General features: G+C 41.4%; 1 protein-coding gene across 1 annotated transcript in view; it reads left to right on the top strand.

The window, feature by feature from the left end:
* gtf2ird1 (GTF2I repeat domain containing 1) overlaps positions 1-15952 on the top strand; it is a 45713-nt gene extending 29761 nt beyond the window's left edge. The window contains exons 15-24 of the mRNA XM_079647158.1: positions 2115-2168; positions 4296-4376; positions 5992-6175; positions 8883-8944; positions 11102-11161; positions 12283-12550; positions 13707-13735; positions 13836-13883; positions 13970-14047; positions 15654-15952. Of these exons, the coding sequence (XP_079503284.1) occupies positions 2115-2168; positions 4296-4376; positions 5992-6175; positions 8883-8944; positions 11102-11161; positions 12283-12550; positions 13707-13735; positions 13836-13883; positions 13970-14047; positions 15654-15850 (1061 nt within the window). The 3' untranslated portion in view covers positions 15851-15952. The remainder of the gene's footprint in view (positions 1-2114; positions 2169-4295; positions 4377-5991; positions 6176-8882; positions 8945-11101; positions 11162-12282; positions 12551-13706; positions 13736-13835; positions 13884-13969; positions 14048-15653) is intronic.
* The last annotated feature ends 6 nt before the right edge of the window (positions 15953-15958 follow it).

Genomic DNA, 15958 nt, shown 5'->3' with positions numbered 1-15958 from the left:
CCCGTCAGTCTCCGTGGTAGCATGCAGCTGGCTGATCCAGTAATGAGTGACCCGACAGTAAAAATAAACATATTTATAACTAGTTTAGGTAGTTTGAGAGGTAATTAAAATAAATTCATCACAGCGGGCGGAGCTGCAGGTGATCATGCAGAGCTGCGTGTCTCCGTCAGCAGCAGCTGATCTGATCTCTCTCTCCTGTCCGATTAGACTTCACTCGCGTTTATGTCCATATCGATCAGATCTAGCTGGAGGCTCCTGCTGGGTGCACTGTCCTACGAGATACCGGGACATGGCTCAAAACACTTGGTTGTTGTTGTTGGTGAAACACATCAGCAATGCGCGGGTGACACGGGGGTGACAAGGGGAGAGGTGGGGAGAGGCGGGGCTATGGCGTATCGGGCGTACACACTGAGCCGTTTGGCCCCCCAGAGCGTTCCGTCCGCAGATCTACCCACCTTGGGACCCGTTATCGTTTGAGGGGTCCGTTTCCGCGGTCCCATTACGGCCTCGTGTGAACGAACGATAGAAAAAAGTAGCAGATACAACCCGAACCGTCTCCATGTAAACGGGGCCTAAAGTGACTAGAGTGAGACCACCAAGACATTTGAGTAGACTGCTCTCATTTTCACCTTAAAGGGCCAGTTCACCCAAATGACAAACACATATTACTTTCTATCTCTGGTGGGATAAATACTCTTGCTTTTAATAGTCCAACATTTAAGATACAGCATCTCGGATTCCTGTACATTTTGTAAAAGCCAAAAACTAAATTCAATCACCTCCATTATATTTGGGGATGAAGCAGAAATCTTTGCTCCGATTTTGGTCAAATGACCCTTTAAACCTCGTGCAAAAATATGTATTTACTACAAGTTAAACCACAGGAGTAAATAATTGGATTTTTTGACATATTTTCGTTTTTTCCTTAATGAAATGAACCTAAATGAGGATTTTTTTTTTTAAATATCCGATGTAGCGTTGGAGAGAATGAAGAGTCTACTCAGTGGTCTTGGGTTTAGCGTTTTGTTTTATTTTGTTGTTTTGATTGTGCTTTGTTTAAGTTTTCTTTTCTTTCACAAATGACCTCTAAAGGAAAGAACATGAAGGTAAGTGCAGCAAATGACCTATTTAGAATTATTTGCTGTTTCACTCTCTATAATTTCAGTATTCAGCTGCATTGTATACATAGTGATTTTAAAGAAATGTGGGTTTCACTTTGACCTAGAAAACTAAAATAAAAACCTTTTTTGTAAAACGAATCAGAATACCTTTATTAGTCCCACGGAGGGGAAATGTGCGTAGTTACAGCAGGAAAAAGAGCCACAGACAGCTTAATGTTACATAATGTTAAATGTGTGACATGCATTTAAAAAAAAGTACTACGTTATGATATAATAAAAAATATAATTACATAATTTAAAAAAATAGACATCCTGTAACAGTTCTTAGGATTTAGCAGCCAGGTATATATTAGACAGTTATTAACGGCATCTATATATATTGCACATCTAGCACATATTGCACATAGGTGGTTGGTATTTAACAACTGCAAGCTACACAATTTACAAAATACACACCTTGTATCAGTTCTGAGGATTTAGCTGCCAGGTATATATTGCACAGTTATTAACGGCATTTATATATTGAACATATTTTGTTGGTATTTAGCAGCAAGGGGTGATATAGTCTGTGTTGTGGTGTGTGTGTGTGTGTGTGGGGGGGGGGGGGGAGTCAACTAGGGGCTGTGCTGGTTGTATAGTCTGACCGCTGCAGGAAGGAAAGACCTGCGGTATCTCTCCGTGGGAAAGTGGAAATATTACAGATATTATTAGTGTTTTTTTCACAATTCTGTTTCCTTTGCTGTACACGCCATTGTGTGTCAGTCAGACCTACTTTGCATAATTAGGCACCAAAGTGAGGACACACAATACAACTAAAACATCCTAATTAAATCAAATGTGTCTTTCTGTGAGCTCAGTTAACAGAAAACCATGAGAACATTAACACCTGTGGTTCACCTTTGTACCTGGATAATATTTCACATACCTGGATTCTCGTTTCTTTAACTGTTTGACAGCTTCTGTGTTTGCTCATGTTTCTCTTTCCTGTTTCAGCTGAAGCTCTGTCACCAAGTGCGACCTCGCAGAGCATCCCAAGATCCTCTGAAGGTGACGACTCACTCACATTTCTGTTCATTGATTCAGTGCATTTGACCTCTTTATGACTGCGGCAACAGATTATACTGTACTACAATAAAACGACTTCTGAGCTTTTTAACCGAGACACGCCCCTACACAATCTACGCACCAATATGAGAATATCATTATATATAAATATATAATCTTTTACAGGTCTTCAATCTCACTAATGGCGCTTTTCCACTGCAGGGCCTCGCTCGGCTTAGTACGGTATGGCTAGGCCTCGTTAGGCCTCGTTAGACCAGGCTCACTTTATGCTGCGTTTCCATTACAGTTTAGGAACTGGCGCAGTAACTATAGTAACGCAGTGTAGGCGGAGCCGTGACGTCATCTTCAATGAGAACCACAGAAAACCAACATCAGCCGTTAGCTGTTAGCACTCAGAGCTCACAGCTCCTCATATCTGTTCAGAAACTAGACAAAAGTTAAACAAGTCCAAACCACAGACTGTCTGTGTCACGGAGAATACAGTCGCTGGTTTGTTTATGTCTGTAGGCCGTTGTTGTGAGTGTGGACGGACGGAGCATATACAACGTTAGCTTAGCCGATCTCCATTCAGAAAACACGCATTTTAAAAGGTGTATCTCCTGCCGTCTGTCTGCAGACTAGTCAAAGCATCAATTCAGTGTTTTTACTAACCGGTATCAGTATGTTGTTACTTCGGCATCATTTTGAAACGTGTCTTACAATTAAATCACGGTCAAATATGTTCATCTTGTTGTAGTTGTAGCCCCCTTGCCAGCGATTCTCTCTCTAGTTTAGCATACTCAGCCCAACTCAGCCTGGTTGTTGGCCCGCTAAGAACCTCGATTTTATGGGGCCAGAAAAACTGTCAAATAGTACCTGCTAGCCGAAACTACGCCAAGTGGAAACGCAACCAAAAACGGGCCGAGCACGGCACGCTTAAACCGCGCTCCGCGCTGTAGTGGAAGTGCGCCATTAGACTGCAATCTTGAACCCAGAGACGACAAAACCAGATATTCGTTTCTACAGCAGTACAGAATAGTTTGAAGCTTCATTCATAACATTGACTTTTTATTTCTTAATCAACATTTAAATGTTGCTCTTTCCAAAATCACTAAGTTTACCAAACCATATATTCTGCATTAATCAATAAAAGTTGGTGCTTAGCCTTTTCAAAGAACGTTTGCACATCTCTCAGAAAGAGTTTGCTCTCCCAATTTCCGCAAATAAAGGATGCGCACACCGATATTGCCAAAAGTATCATAACTTACATCTAAATATGACCACAAAAACAATAAAAAACAATTGTATTTTTCAACATTTTTCGGAGATTTATAGAAGCTTTCAAAATAAAATGTGTTACAGACCCAATTCTTTGAACTTACTTCAGGTGCAGCACATTTATTTTGATTTAAGTCACATCCACATCAAAAAAATATGTTCCCCCCCCCCTCTCACAAACACCTCCTCTGGGAAACGCTCCATGCATCAGACTGACTTTTGAGTCATTTCAAACACTGATGCATTGTGCTTATTTCCAGATGTTGAGTTGTCCTGTAGTCCTGCCGCCCACAATGATTAGTAGATAATGTGTTAGAGACCAAACTGCTCCTCAAAGACCCCAAACCCCACCTCTATCTAACTTGGACCTGCACCTTTAGACTAAGGCCCCATTTACACGGAGACGGAAACGAAAATGAACCGAATTCGATATCAAAAAAGTCTTCCGTTCACGCGCAATCGGCTCAATAAACGTGTTCGTCCACACGAGACCGCGCACCCCACTGGAGACGCTGTAGTACAAATGCCAGGCCTTTAATTCTATGAACTTTTGATTTAAGTCACATCCACCTCAAAAAAATATGTTCCACTTAATATTTTAGCTCCATTTCCACCTTTTACCATCTGTCTTTGCTCTGTCCATTTGTTATGGTCTGCAGTGATTAATACAGCGCACAGTGAGTTTGTCATTACCAGGTCAGAGAGGGCGGGGGGAATTCATCAAAACAAAGCTGCTGAGGGGGGGGAGAGTAGTAATGTTCACAGGTGGGAAGACTCCCCCAGCTGCTCTGCTGTAATAACTCTCTGTAATGCTCTCTCTGTGAATACTTTGCATCTGCTTGACTCGTTCAGCTGGCAGCCTGGTGGAGGACATTGGTGAAATGATCCTGCAGCTCCGGAGACAAGTGGAGAGTCTGTTCAGCATGAAGTACGGTGAGTTTCTGTGGGAGAGGCAGAGGTGGGAAGTAGTGGAGTACAAATACTTTGTTACTGTACTTAAGTACATTTTTCTGAAATCAGTACTTTTATTTTTCTGACGACTTTTTACTTTGACTTCTTACATTTTGAACCCAAATACCTGTACTTTCTACTTCTTACATGTTGAACACAAATACCTGTACTTTCTACTTCTTACATGTTGAACACAAATACCTGTACTTTCTACTTCTTACATGTTGAACACAAATACCTGTACTTTCTACTTCTCACATGTTGAACACAAATACCTGTACTTTCTACTTCTCACATGTTGAACACAAATACCTGTACTTTCTACTTCTTACATGTTGAACCCAAATACCTGTACTTTCTACTTCTTACATGTTGAACACAAATACCTGTACTTTCTACTTCTTACATGTTGAACCCAAATACCTGTACTTTCTACTTCTTACATGTTGAACACAAATACCTGTGCTTTCTACTTCTTACATGTTGAACCCAAATACCTGTACTTTCTACTTCTTACATGTTGAACACAAATACCTGTACTTTCTACTTCTTACATGTTGAACTCAAATACCTGTACTTTCTACTTCTTACATGTTGAACTCAAATACCTGTACTTTCTACTTCTTACATGTTGAACACAAATACCTGTACTTTCTACTTCTTACATTTTGAACACAAATACCTGTACTTTCTACTTCTCTCATTTCCCAAACAGGCTGGTTCCTTTAGTCTGAATGTGTGTTTGGTGGCGTGATCATTATTATTTAGAGTCATTGCGTGCCTATTGATTTGAACACGATCCGTGTATCCATCATTTCCTGGTCTTCTCTAAAGAAGAGGGACCAATGAAAACGTTGTCATGTTGCCGTTGGTCACCATGGAAACATTCATTAGCTAACAATGACATTATTGTTCTATTAATATAAAGGGAGGTCAGGTACTCTTTAAAACAGCTGCTAGTTATGGGTACTTTTTACTGAAGCACATTTCAAAGCCTCTTTACTTTGACTTGAGTAAAGAAGTTTAGTCAGTACTTCTACTTTCACCAGAGTATTTTTAAACACGAGTATCTGTACTTCTACTTAAGTAAAGTGAAGCGAAGTGTGTACTTCAACCATCTCTGGGGAGAGGGTCAAATCAGGCGCATTAATACTGCAGCAAGACACCATTTACCCGTGTAAGGCAAGCTTTTATAGTCCCTTTAAATATTAATATTGTAACGTTTAAGTCGTTTAAATGATTTAACACTTCAGAATTAGTCTTCTAAATGTGCGGCAAATTAAAGGATTTAAGGAGATCAAACGAAATTACGTGTCAGAGGAGTTTAATCAGAGGGAAGCTCCCCGCACAACAGGACGTCTGATCGTAAATATTGAACATGTGTTATTCTATTAAAAATGAGTTCAGCCACGATGGATTTCTGAGCCGTTTGAGGTATTCCACAGACCTTATTTTAGGCGTCTAACCAAAAACACATTCAAAACATAATTGACTTTGAGACAAGAGAATCTGAAGTGATAAAATGCTGACTCATTTCCAGGTTTTCGGACTCATTCCTGCACCACTCTATTCACAAACTAACCTCTCTCCCCCCCAGCTGACGCTCTGGGCCTGCCTGAACCCGCCAAGGTTCCCTACTCCAAGTTCCAGATGTACCCGGAGGATCTGTACGTCACCGGGATGCCCGAGGGGATCGCCCTCCGGAGGCCCAACTGCTTCGGAGCGAACAAACTGAGGAAGATCCTAGCCGTCGGCAGCCAGATCCAGTTTGTGATCAACAGGTGAGAGCCAGAGAAGTGGGTAGAGAAGATCACATCCTGTACCTTCATTTAGCACCTTTGTATTAACAGTTTAACAAGGCTGTGTTTAGACGAGACGCTTTAAAGGTCCCCTATTCATCAATATATCACAGGTCTCAGATATATCCAGAGCCTGTCTCTGATTGGCTGAAACACCAAACAGATCATTACCCATAATCCCCTCTGTTTCAGCCCTATTTCAAAGGTGCTGATTCTCTGTCTGTTACTTTAAACCAGTGTTTCTCCAACTCTTTCATACCAAGCACCAATTAACCAATAAAAAAACACTCGTGGACCACCTAACTCCACAAATATCCAAAAACACATCGTTTTTCTAGAACAGATTACAAATCGCCTGAAAATGATACAAACATGTGACAACATGTGTGATGAAGGTGTTGCGCTGGGCTATATCATGCAATCGAAAGTGAAACTTAAGCTCGCTCCATTGCGGAGATATTGCAGCAAGAGTGCGGAAAACTTAAATTTATTTATTTATTTCAAATGTGAAATTTTACCAATATACTCACGGACCACACTTTGAGAAGCACTGCTCTAGGAGGAGATTCAGGTGATAAGGTGGGGGGGGGGGGGGGTTACCTTGGTTACTGATTGGCTAATGGTTACACAAGACAACACATCGTTATGACATCACAAAGTGTCCAAAACCTGATCAGCTCATTTTCAGACAGGTTTTTATAGAAATGGATCAAAAAGAGAGAGAATCTTTGTTCCTGAAACTTTCAGAGTCTCTTTCCACAGAGGGGACACATGTTGATGAAGAAGAGACATGAAGAAGAGGGGACACATGTTGATGTAGAAGAGACATGAAGAAGAGGGGACACATGTTGATGTAGAAGAGACATGAAGAAGAGGGGACACATGTTGATGTAGAAGAGACATGAAGAAGAGGGGACACATGTTGATGTAGAAGAGACATGAAGAAGAGGGGACACAAGTTGATGTAGAAGAGACATGAAGAAGAGGGGACACATGTTGATGTAGAAGAGACATGAAGAAGAGGGGACACATGTTGATGTAGAAGAGACATGAAGAAGAGGGGACACATGTTGATGTAGAAGAGACATGAATAAGAGGGGACACATGTTGATGTAGAAGAGACATGAAGAAGAGGGGACACATGGTGATGTAGAAGAGACATGAAGAAGAGGGGACACATGTTGATGTAGAAGAGACATGAAGAAGAGGGGACACATGGTGATGTAGAAGAGACATGAAGAAGAGGGGACACATGTTGATGTAGAAGAGACATGAAGAAGAGGGGACACATGTTGATGTAGAAGAGACATGAAGAAGAGGGGACACATGTTGATGAAGAAGAGACATGGAGAAGAGGGGACACATGTTGATGTAGAAGAGACATGAAGAAGAGGGGACACATGTTGATGTAGAAGAGACATGGAGAAGAGGGGACACATGGTGATGTAGAAGAGACATGAAGAAGAGGGGACACATGTTGATGTAGAAGAGACGTGAAGAAGAGGGGACACATGTTGATGTAGAAGAGACATGAAGAAGAGGGGACACATGTTGATGTAGAAGAGACATGAAGAAGAGGGGACACATGTTGATGTAGAAGAGACATGAAGAAGAGGGGACACATGTTGATGTAGAAGAGACATGAAGAAGAGGGGACACATGTTGATGTAGAAGAGACATGAAGAAGAGGGGACACATGTTGATGTAGAAGAGACATGAAGAAGAGGGGACACATGTTGATGTAGAAGAGACATGGAGAAGAGGGGACACATGTTGATGTAGAAGAGACATGAAGAAGAGGGGACACATGTTGATGTAGAAGAGACATGAAGAAGAGGGGACACATGTTGATGCAGAAGAGACATGAAGAAGAGGGGACACATGTTGATGTAGAAGAGACATGAAGAAGAGGGGACACATGTTGATGCAGAAGAGACATGAAGAAGAGGGGACACATATTGATGTAGAACAGACCTGAAGAAGAGGGGACACATGTTGATGAAGAAGAGACATGGAGAAGAGGGGACACATGTTGATGTAGAAGAGACATGAAGAAGAGGGGACACATGTTGATGTAGAAGAGACATGGAGAAGAGGGGACACATGGTGATGTAGAAGAGACATGAAGAAGAGGGGACACATGTTGATGTAGAAGAGACATGAAGAAGAGGGGACATATGTTGATGTAGAAGAGACATGAAGAAGAGGGGACACATGTTGATGTAGAAGAGACATGGAGAAGAGGGGACACATGGTGATGTAGAAGAGACATGAAGAAGAGGGGACACATGTTGATGTAGAAGAGACATGGAGAAGAGGGGACATATGTTGATGTAGAAGAGACATGAAGAAGAGGGGACACATGTTGATGTAGAAGAGACATGGAGAAGAGGGGACACATGTTGATGTAGAAGAGACATGGAGAAGAGGGGACACATGTTGATGTAGAAGAGACATGAAGAAGAGGGGACACATGCTGATGTAGGAGAGACATGGAGAAGAGGGGACACATGCTGATGTAGAAGAGACATGAAGAAGAGGGGACACATGGTGATGTAGAAGAGACACGAAAAGTGGATTTTGCATAATAGGTGACCTTCAACAGTTAAACGAGGCTGTGTTTAGACGAGCTGCTTTCATGGAGAGATTCATTCACTGTTTCTAATGTTGTCTTGTTGTCTGTCTGCAGGCCGGAGCTGCTAACTGAGCAAGTCAAACAAGAGATGCCTTCAATGCCCATCTGTGATCCAGGTGTGTTTTCTTTGGCTTTTATCCATAATGCATTTTAACTGAACAATAACTGAAACAAGCCTTTTCCCTTTTCAGTGAGGTAGGAAGACTTTGTTGAGTCAGTTTGCTGAAATTCACGCCTCAATAAGGTTTATTTTTGTTGAGGAGAAACTCTTAAAATATGGCAACTAAACCAGGAAGGGGTTCACTAACTAACTGCACCAAAAAGAGAAGTTTACCTAAAAGCCATGATTAAAGAATAAAGCCACTTAGCGCATGCATTTGTAATTGTTTGTTTATTGTTCCTACATTAGTCATTTGTCATTTAGATCATGCAATTCGTTGCAGGAACAGAAAGTGTTTCTCTGCATGCAAGATTACGCAATGTGTGGCTCCAGATCACTACATATACCATGATGCTTTGGGGTTCAGAGGTGTGTGATTCTCATTTATCAATTTGTTCAGTTGCTTGATTAATTTGGGGGTTTCTTTGCACTATAGTTTTGAACAAGAAAAACTCTCCTTAAAGGTGGGGTAGGTAAGAATGGAGAAACCAGCTCGAGTGCGCTAGAATTTGAAAGTACGCAGCCGAAAGAAATCTTCCTCACAGAGCCCCTCCTCCAACACACACGAACGCGCACATGACCAATGAGGGCACGAGATAAGTTTGTGCACAGATGGAAGGCTGACAGGCAGGTAGGCCATCCAGTTATTTTAGCCGGGCCGGCTCAGATGATTGGTCTTGCTTTTTACAGCGCCACGGCTTCCACAGATGAGATATTTGTATCTATTTATTGTCAAAGCATTTAAGATATTCATTGCTATCGGGATTTTAAGAGCAATCCATGGAATATAACAACAAGTGTTTCTGAAGTGAATTACCTACTCCACCTTTAACACTAGGACCGCCAGAGGTCGCTGTATACCTAAAACCGCCAACGGGTAAAATGTACCCGCTATAGATTTTCAAGGTACAATGTTCTTTTATTTATCATACAGAACAGTGAGTTTTGATCGCACAGGGATGAAACTTATACCAATAGCATCTGTGGACTGTCAGCTTTTCATGTGATATAGTTTGTGCAGATAGCATGAAGTTTAAAATATCGCTAAGAGTGCTGATTTAAACGCTTGGTGTTAGACTTGTGTTTTTTTTAGGTACAAATCTCTCTATCTATCTATCGATATATCTGTAATGTTCTGTTCTATGAACATATAATTGTCTACATTAACAGACGACGTGGACTACTTCTCTCATTCCGAGTGTCCATCTTTCTTCAACCGCCACGTAACCTGCACACATGCATTACGTCCTCAACGTGAGCTCAGTCATCCAAGATCTTGTATTCTCCAAGATGTTACACTATCTATAACTATATATCTGTCTATCTCTCTATTTATCCATCTATCAATATATCTATCTATCTATCTATCTATCTATCTCTCTCTATATATCTCTCTATCTATAAGGAACCGCAGTAGACAAAAGGCGTTGCTATAGCAACACGTCATGTTTATGCTGCATTTTCTAGGTAAATACTACCCGCTGGCGGATATAGGTATAAATGGCATTTTCTTTGGCGATTTTTTCAATCTGACTTCATATTGACAATTGTTAACAGAGGGTGCTACATAACACACTTTCAGGAAAAGTCACGGACTGGGAGACTTTAATATGTTATTGAACAAAAGTTACATACAATCAAAAAACAGCTTCGGGTAAAATTTACCCGTTGGCGGTTCTATTGTTAAAGGTGAATAATCTGTGATTTGATTACCTTCACAGTAAATCGTCTTGATCACAAATATTGAGCCTTGAAGTCATTTCTCCTTCTACTGTACATGCAGTGCACATTTCAAAAGGACGTTGCCGTGCCACAGATTTGAAAACCGTTAGCTCTGAAGATCAATTCTCGTCTGAGCAGAATATTGCTCCCTCTGCTTGAAGATGCTGTTTGCTCTGTCCTCTGCGTGGAATGATGAGGTTACATCCAGTTCACGTGCTATTTTTAAAACTTCTTTCTGAGGGGGGAAGAGAAAGTCCTTGCAGCTATCTGTGCCTTTCTTTGTGCCAGAGCTAAGCTGCTGGAACAGAAGAGGCTCTTAACGTTTGTTGTCCTCAGTAAATCTTAAAGCAACCACAACAGAAGTTGAACCTTTCAAATGTTCTTCCCAAAGAGCTGGACGCCAAGGATGATTCTCCAGAGGACGCTGCAGCGCTGAGGCCGGGCTTCCCAGGTACACACACTTTAAATGTATATGTGTTAGACATGAATGAGCTCTGTGTCGTGGTGCTTACCAGTTCTCTGTCTTTTATGACTATCTCTTTCATCATCTTTTAGTACGTTATTTACTTTCAAGTCTATTTACTGTTCAAAATCCACATTTTTCATATATTTTAGTACAAAATAAATAACAGCAAATACTTAAAAGACACACAAAACACACACACCATGGAGAGAATAACCAAGGGCCGGATTGAATTTTGTTTTCTTCTGTTGAGTCCGTCTTAAAGAAGTTTCAATTGTTCAAGTATTTGCTAAATGTATGGGATCATCTCTAAAATGTGTCCTTTCTATAAAATCATCTCATTCTCACTGTCCACAAAAATCCACTTCTTCATGTCATCAACATGTGTCCCCTCTTCTTCATGTCTCTTCTACATCAACATGTGTCCCCTCTTCTCCATGTCTCTTCTACATCAACATGTGTCCCCTCTTCTTCATGTCTCTTCTACATCAACATGTGTCCCCTCTTCTTCATGTCTCTTCTACATCAACATGTGTCCTCTCTTCTTCATGTCTCTTCTACATCAACATGTGTCCCCTCTTCTTCATGTCTCTTCTACATCAACATGTGTCCCCTCTTCTTCATGTCTCTTCTACATCAACATGTGTCCCCTCTGTGGAAAGAGACTCTGAAAGTTTCAGGAACAAAGATTCTCTCTCTTTTTGATCCATTTCTATAAAAACCTGAGCTGATCAGATTTTGGCCACTTTATGATGTCATAACGATGTTTTGTCTTGTGTAACCATTAGCCAATCAGCAACCAAGGTAACCCCCCCCCTCCACCTTATCACCTGAATCTCCTCCTAGAGCACCATTGAGTTCTTTGTAACCAAATCTCTCTCAGAGGGGCGTGGGGAGGGGCTCCTTATTTTCATCTAAAGTAACAGACAGAGAATCAGCACTTTGGAAACAGGGCTGAAACAGAGGGGGATTATGGGTAATGATCTGTTTGGTGTTTCAGCCAATCAGAGACAGGCTCTATATATATCTGAGACCTGGAATATATTGATGAGAAACAGTATAATAGGGGACCTTTAAAGATGTTCTAATGTAAATGTCTTGGCCCTCAGAGTGCCTGGAGTCCAAGCTGTCCCGGATCGACCTGGCCAACACGCTGCGGGAACAGGTCCAGGATATGTTCAACAGGAAGTACGGGGAGGCGTTGGGCATCAAGTACCCGGTCCAAGTGCCTTACAAGAGGATCAAGAACAACCCGGACTCGGTGATCATCGAGGGCCTCCCCCCCGGCATCCCCTTCAGGAAGCCCTGCACCTTCGGGTCCCAGAACCTGGAGCGCATCCTGGCCGTGGCCGACAAGATCAACTTCACCATCACCAGGTGGGACTTCCTGTCACATGACCACTGTAACACCAATCAGAATACTTGTATTAGTCCTACAGAGGGGAAATGTACATTGCTACAGAAGAAAAGAGCCAAAGACAGCTTAATGTTACGTAGAAGCATGCATACAAAAGTATTAAAGTAAAAAAAAGTTAGAATATAATAGAAAATTGAATAAAATAAAAAGTTACAACATCTAAAAAATACACATCCTGAAACAGTTCTGAGGATTTAGCAGCCAGGTATATATTGCAGTTATTAACGCCATATATATACATATTTGCAATATATATATATATATATATATATATTGCAAATATTGCACCAGTTACTTATTCCAGTTCCTGGAGTGTTTACAGAACAACAGACCTTAGTAAGCTTTCATATTTTGGCCTGTCATGGTAATATGTTTGCTTTACTAACGCATAATTAAAGAACTTATTATTGCTTTCAAGTTTATTCCCTGTACTTCTCTTTTCACATTTAAAAATAACCGTGGAATTCAAAGGTTTAAATCTATATATTGTTATTGGGCGGTGAGAATCAGGACTGACGTAACCTGATGTAACCTGATGTAACATGACGTAACATGACGTAACATGACGTAACTTGACGTAACTTGACGTAACTTGACGTAACATGACGTAACATGACGTAACAGGACGTAACAGGACGTAACAGGATGTAACCTGACGTAACATGACGTAACATGACGTAACCTGACGTAACATGACGTAACATGACGTAACAGGATGTAACCTGATGTAACATGACGTAACATGACGTAACCTGATGTAACATGATGTAACCTGATGTAACATGACGTAACCTGATGTAACATGACGTAACATGACGTAACCTGATGTAACCTGATGTAACATGACGTAACATGACGTAACCTGATGTAACATGACGTAACATGACGTAACCTGATGTAACCTGACGTAACCTGATGTAACATGACGTAACCTGATGTAACATGACGTAACATGACGTAACCTGATGTAACATGTCATTTGATGGCATTTTTCTTCAGAGTATGTATCAGAGTAACTTGTATAGGGGCACCAGAGTTTGAATATGTCTGCTTCATTATTTTTGAAAGTGAAATCTATGACTTTAGATGACCTGTTATCTCTTTTCTTCCTTGCAGACCTTTTCAAGGACTCATTCCAAAACCAGGTAAGAACGTAAAGTTGATGAAATAACCCTCATTGAGCACGGACACTAAGATGAATGTCATGTCAGTGTAATATTGAATAACGATGTCTTCTTTTACCAGCACCTCGACGTGTCACTTTACTAAAGAAGGCGTACGCTTCAATAAGTGGTGAGTAGAAAATGTTTTGACATCAGTTATTCTCCTGTTGTTGCTTCAGCAGGAACTTTATTCAACTCAAACTCTCCTCCTCACAGACGATGATGATATAAACCGCATGGGAGAGAAAGTAGTTCTTCGAGAGCAAGTCAAGGAACTGTTTAACAAGAAATACGGTAAATATACTTCCTGTTTGAGACATCAGAGTTAATTATGTAGTTTATTTTAGCTGCTTTTATTGTAAATGTAAGGTATTATAGATCATTCAATGTTTACTCTAAGTGGTAGCAGCTCATTGACATGGGATTTAACAAATAATTAATAATAATACAAATCAAATGTATTATTATAGGCGCTTTAACACCAAGTGCTTTTCCCAGGAATTGTCCCCGGAACTTTTATTTCCTGGAACTATCTAGTAAATCGTGTTCACACCGGAATAAGTCCCTGAGGGAGCCGCTGACGTCACTTCTTCTTCTTCTTCTTCTTCTTCTTCTTCTTCTTCTTCTTCTTCTTCTTCTTCTTCTTCTTCTTCTTTGGGTTTTTACTGGCAGGCCGCAAACAACTTCACGGCGTATACTGCCCACCCCCCAGGAAGTGCGCAAGACTATGTGCCAATATTCGTTGTGTCCAAACGGCAGTACTGCAATTTCCATATCAGTCCGTGACGTCACCCGGACCAAAGACTAACATTGGGAAAGAGACGTCTGTAAATCGGTGGATAATTTTTTTTAAACTAAATAAACTACCCAGTATGAACTAGTTTATAGCTCTTATTATAATCATCCGGTCCTTAAAGTTGTAAAATGCACTAAAAGCAGATTTATTTTCTCTCTCCATTCATTCTACTGAGCCGAGAGTTGGAGCTCGGGGGGCGGGGCTTAAGGGGCACATGCTCTGTGAGCGCACATACGGGTTCTTCGAGAAGGGTTCATACTGGGTAGTTTATTTAGTTTTAAAAAATTATCCAACGAGTTACAGACCACTCTTTCCCAATGTAAGTCAATGGGAAAAAGTGTTTCTGGGCCCAGCAACCTAAAGGAAGTGTAGTACCGCCGTTTGGCCACAACAAATATTCTCATCAGACTCCGGCGCACTTCCTGGGGGCTTGGTTCAACCTCCACTGTCCGCGGCCGCAGCTAGACCCTTCTCAGCCACCGTAGTGTCGTGTCAGGCGGGCGTGTCGTGTAGTGTTGTGTACTGTCCGCGGCCGCAGCTAGACCATATTGGGTTCTTCTGCTCCGACAGCCAGGCATGCTGGGTAATCTGTGACGTTTCGCTCTCTCAAAAGTTGGGCCATTTTGTCTTCCTGCGCCAATGAGCAGCTCTCATAGGAAAGAACGAGACCCCGCCTCCCACGCTGTATCCAGTTCTTATTATACATCCATGATACTGCCACCCGAAGTCCGCTCCTCTAACAATGCAACAAACAATATACTCAAGACATACAAATAAATACAAATAGTAAAGGACAAAATTGAAGGTAGATAAAGGAGTAAATGCTGAAGGCACAGCCTCTTGTAGCATAACACATTTTTAAAGGTCAGAAGATGCATAAGATATCTAATTATAGATACAGAAAATAGAAGAAGTTAGTGTCTCCATTAAAGCAGTATGAGTCTTTAGCCAGGAGCAAAGCGAAGGACATGGTGTTCTTGCTGTTTTGTTTGATTTGCATATACTTGTATCTGTATCTCGTGGAGCTTTGAGACAAGCAGCCCTTTTGTCCTCTGGAGCCGGTTTAAAAAACCAAATGTGTTTGTGATCATGTGCTGTGTTCAGGCGAGGCTCTGGGATTGGACCGCTCCGTGGTGGTCCCGTACAAACTGATTCGCGGCAGTCCGGAGTCGGTAGAAATCAGTGGCCTTCCAGACGATATCCCCTTCAGGAACCCCAACACCTACGACATCGTGTGCCTGGAGAAAGTGCTTCAAGCTGCAGATAAAATAACGTTCAACATCGTGAGCCAGCTCCAGTGAGTTCTGCACATTCAGCGCTGTCACCGCCTCACCGTGGGTTTCTGTGCCGCCTGCTAGTTAAGCTCATTATGGTTTGTTTATGCTTTGCATTTCAATCCAGCCTGAGAT

Source organism: Notothenia rossii (assembly GCF_949606895.1).
Source record: "Notothenia rossii genome assembly, chromosome: 9".
Lineage (NCBI taxonomy): Eukaryota > Metazoa > Chordata > Actinopteri > Perciformes > Nototheniidae > Notothenia > Notothenia rossii.
The sequence above is the reverse complement of the archived record's forward strand: the minus strand, read 5'-3'. Positions and strand labels throughout refer to the sequence as shown.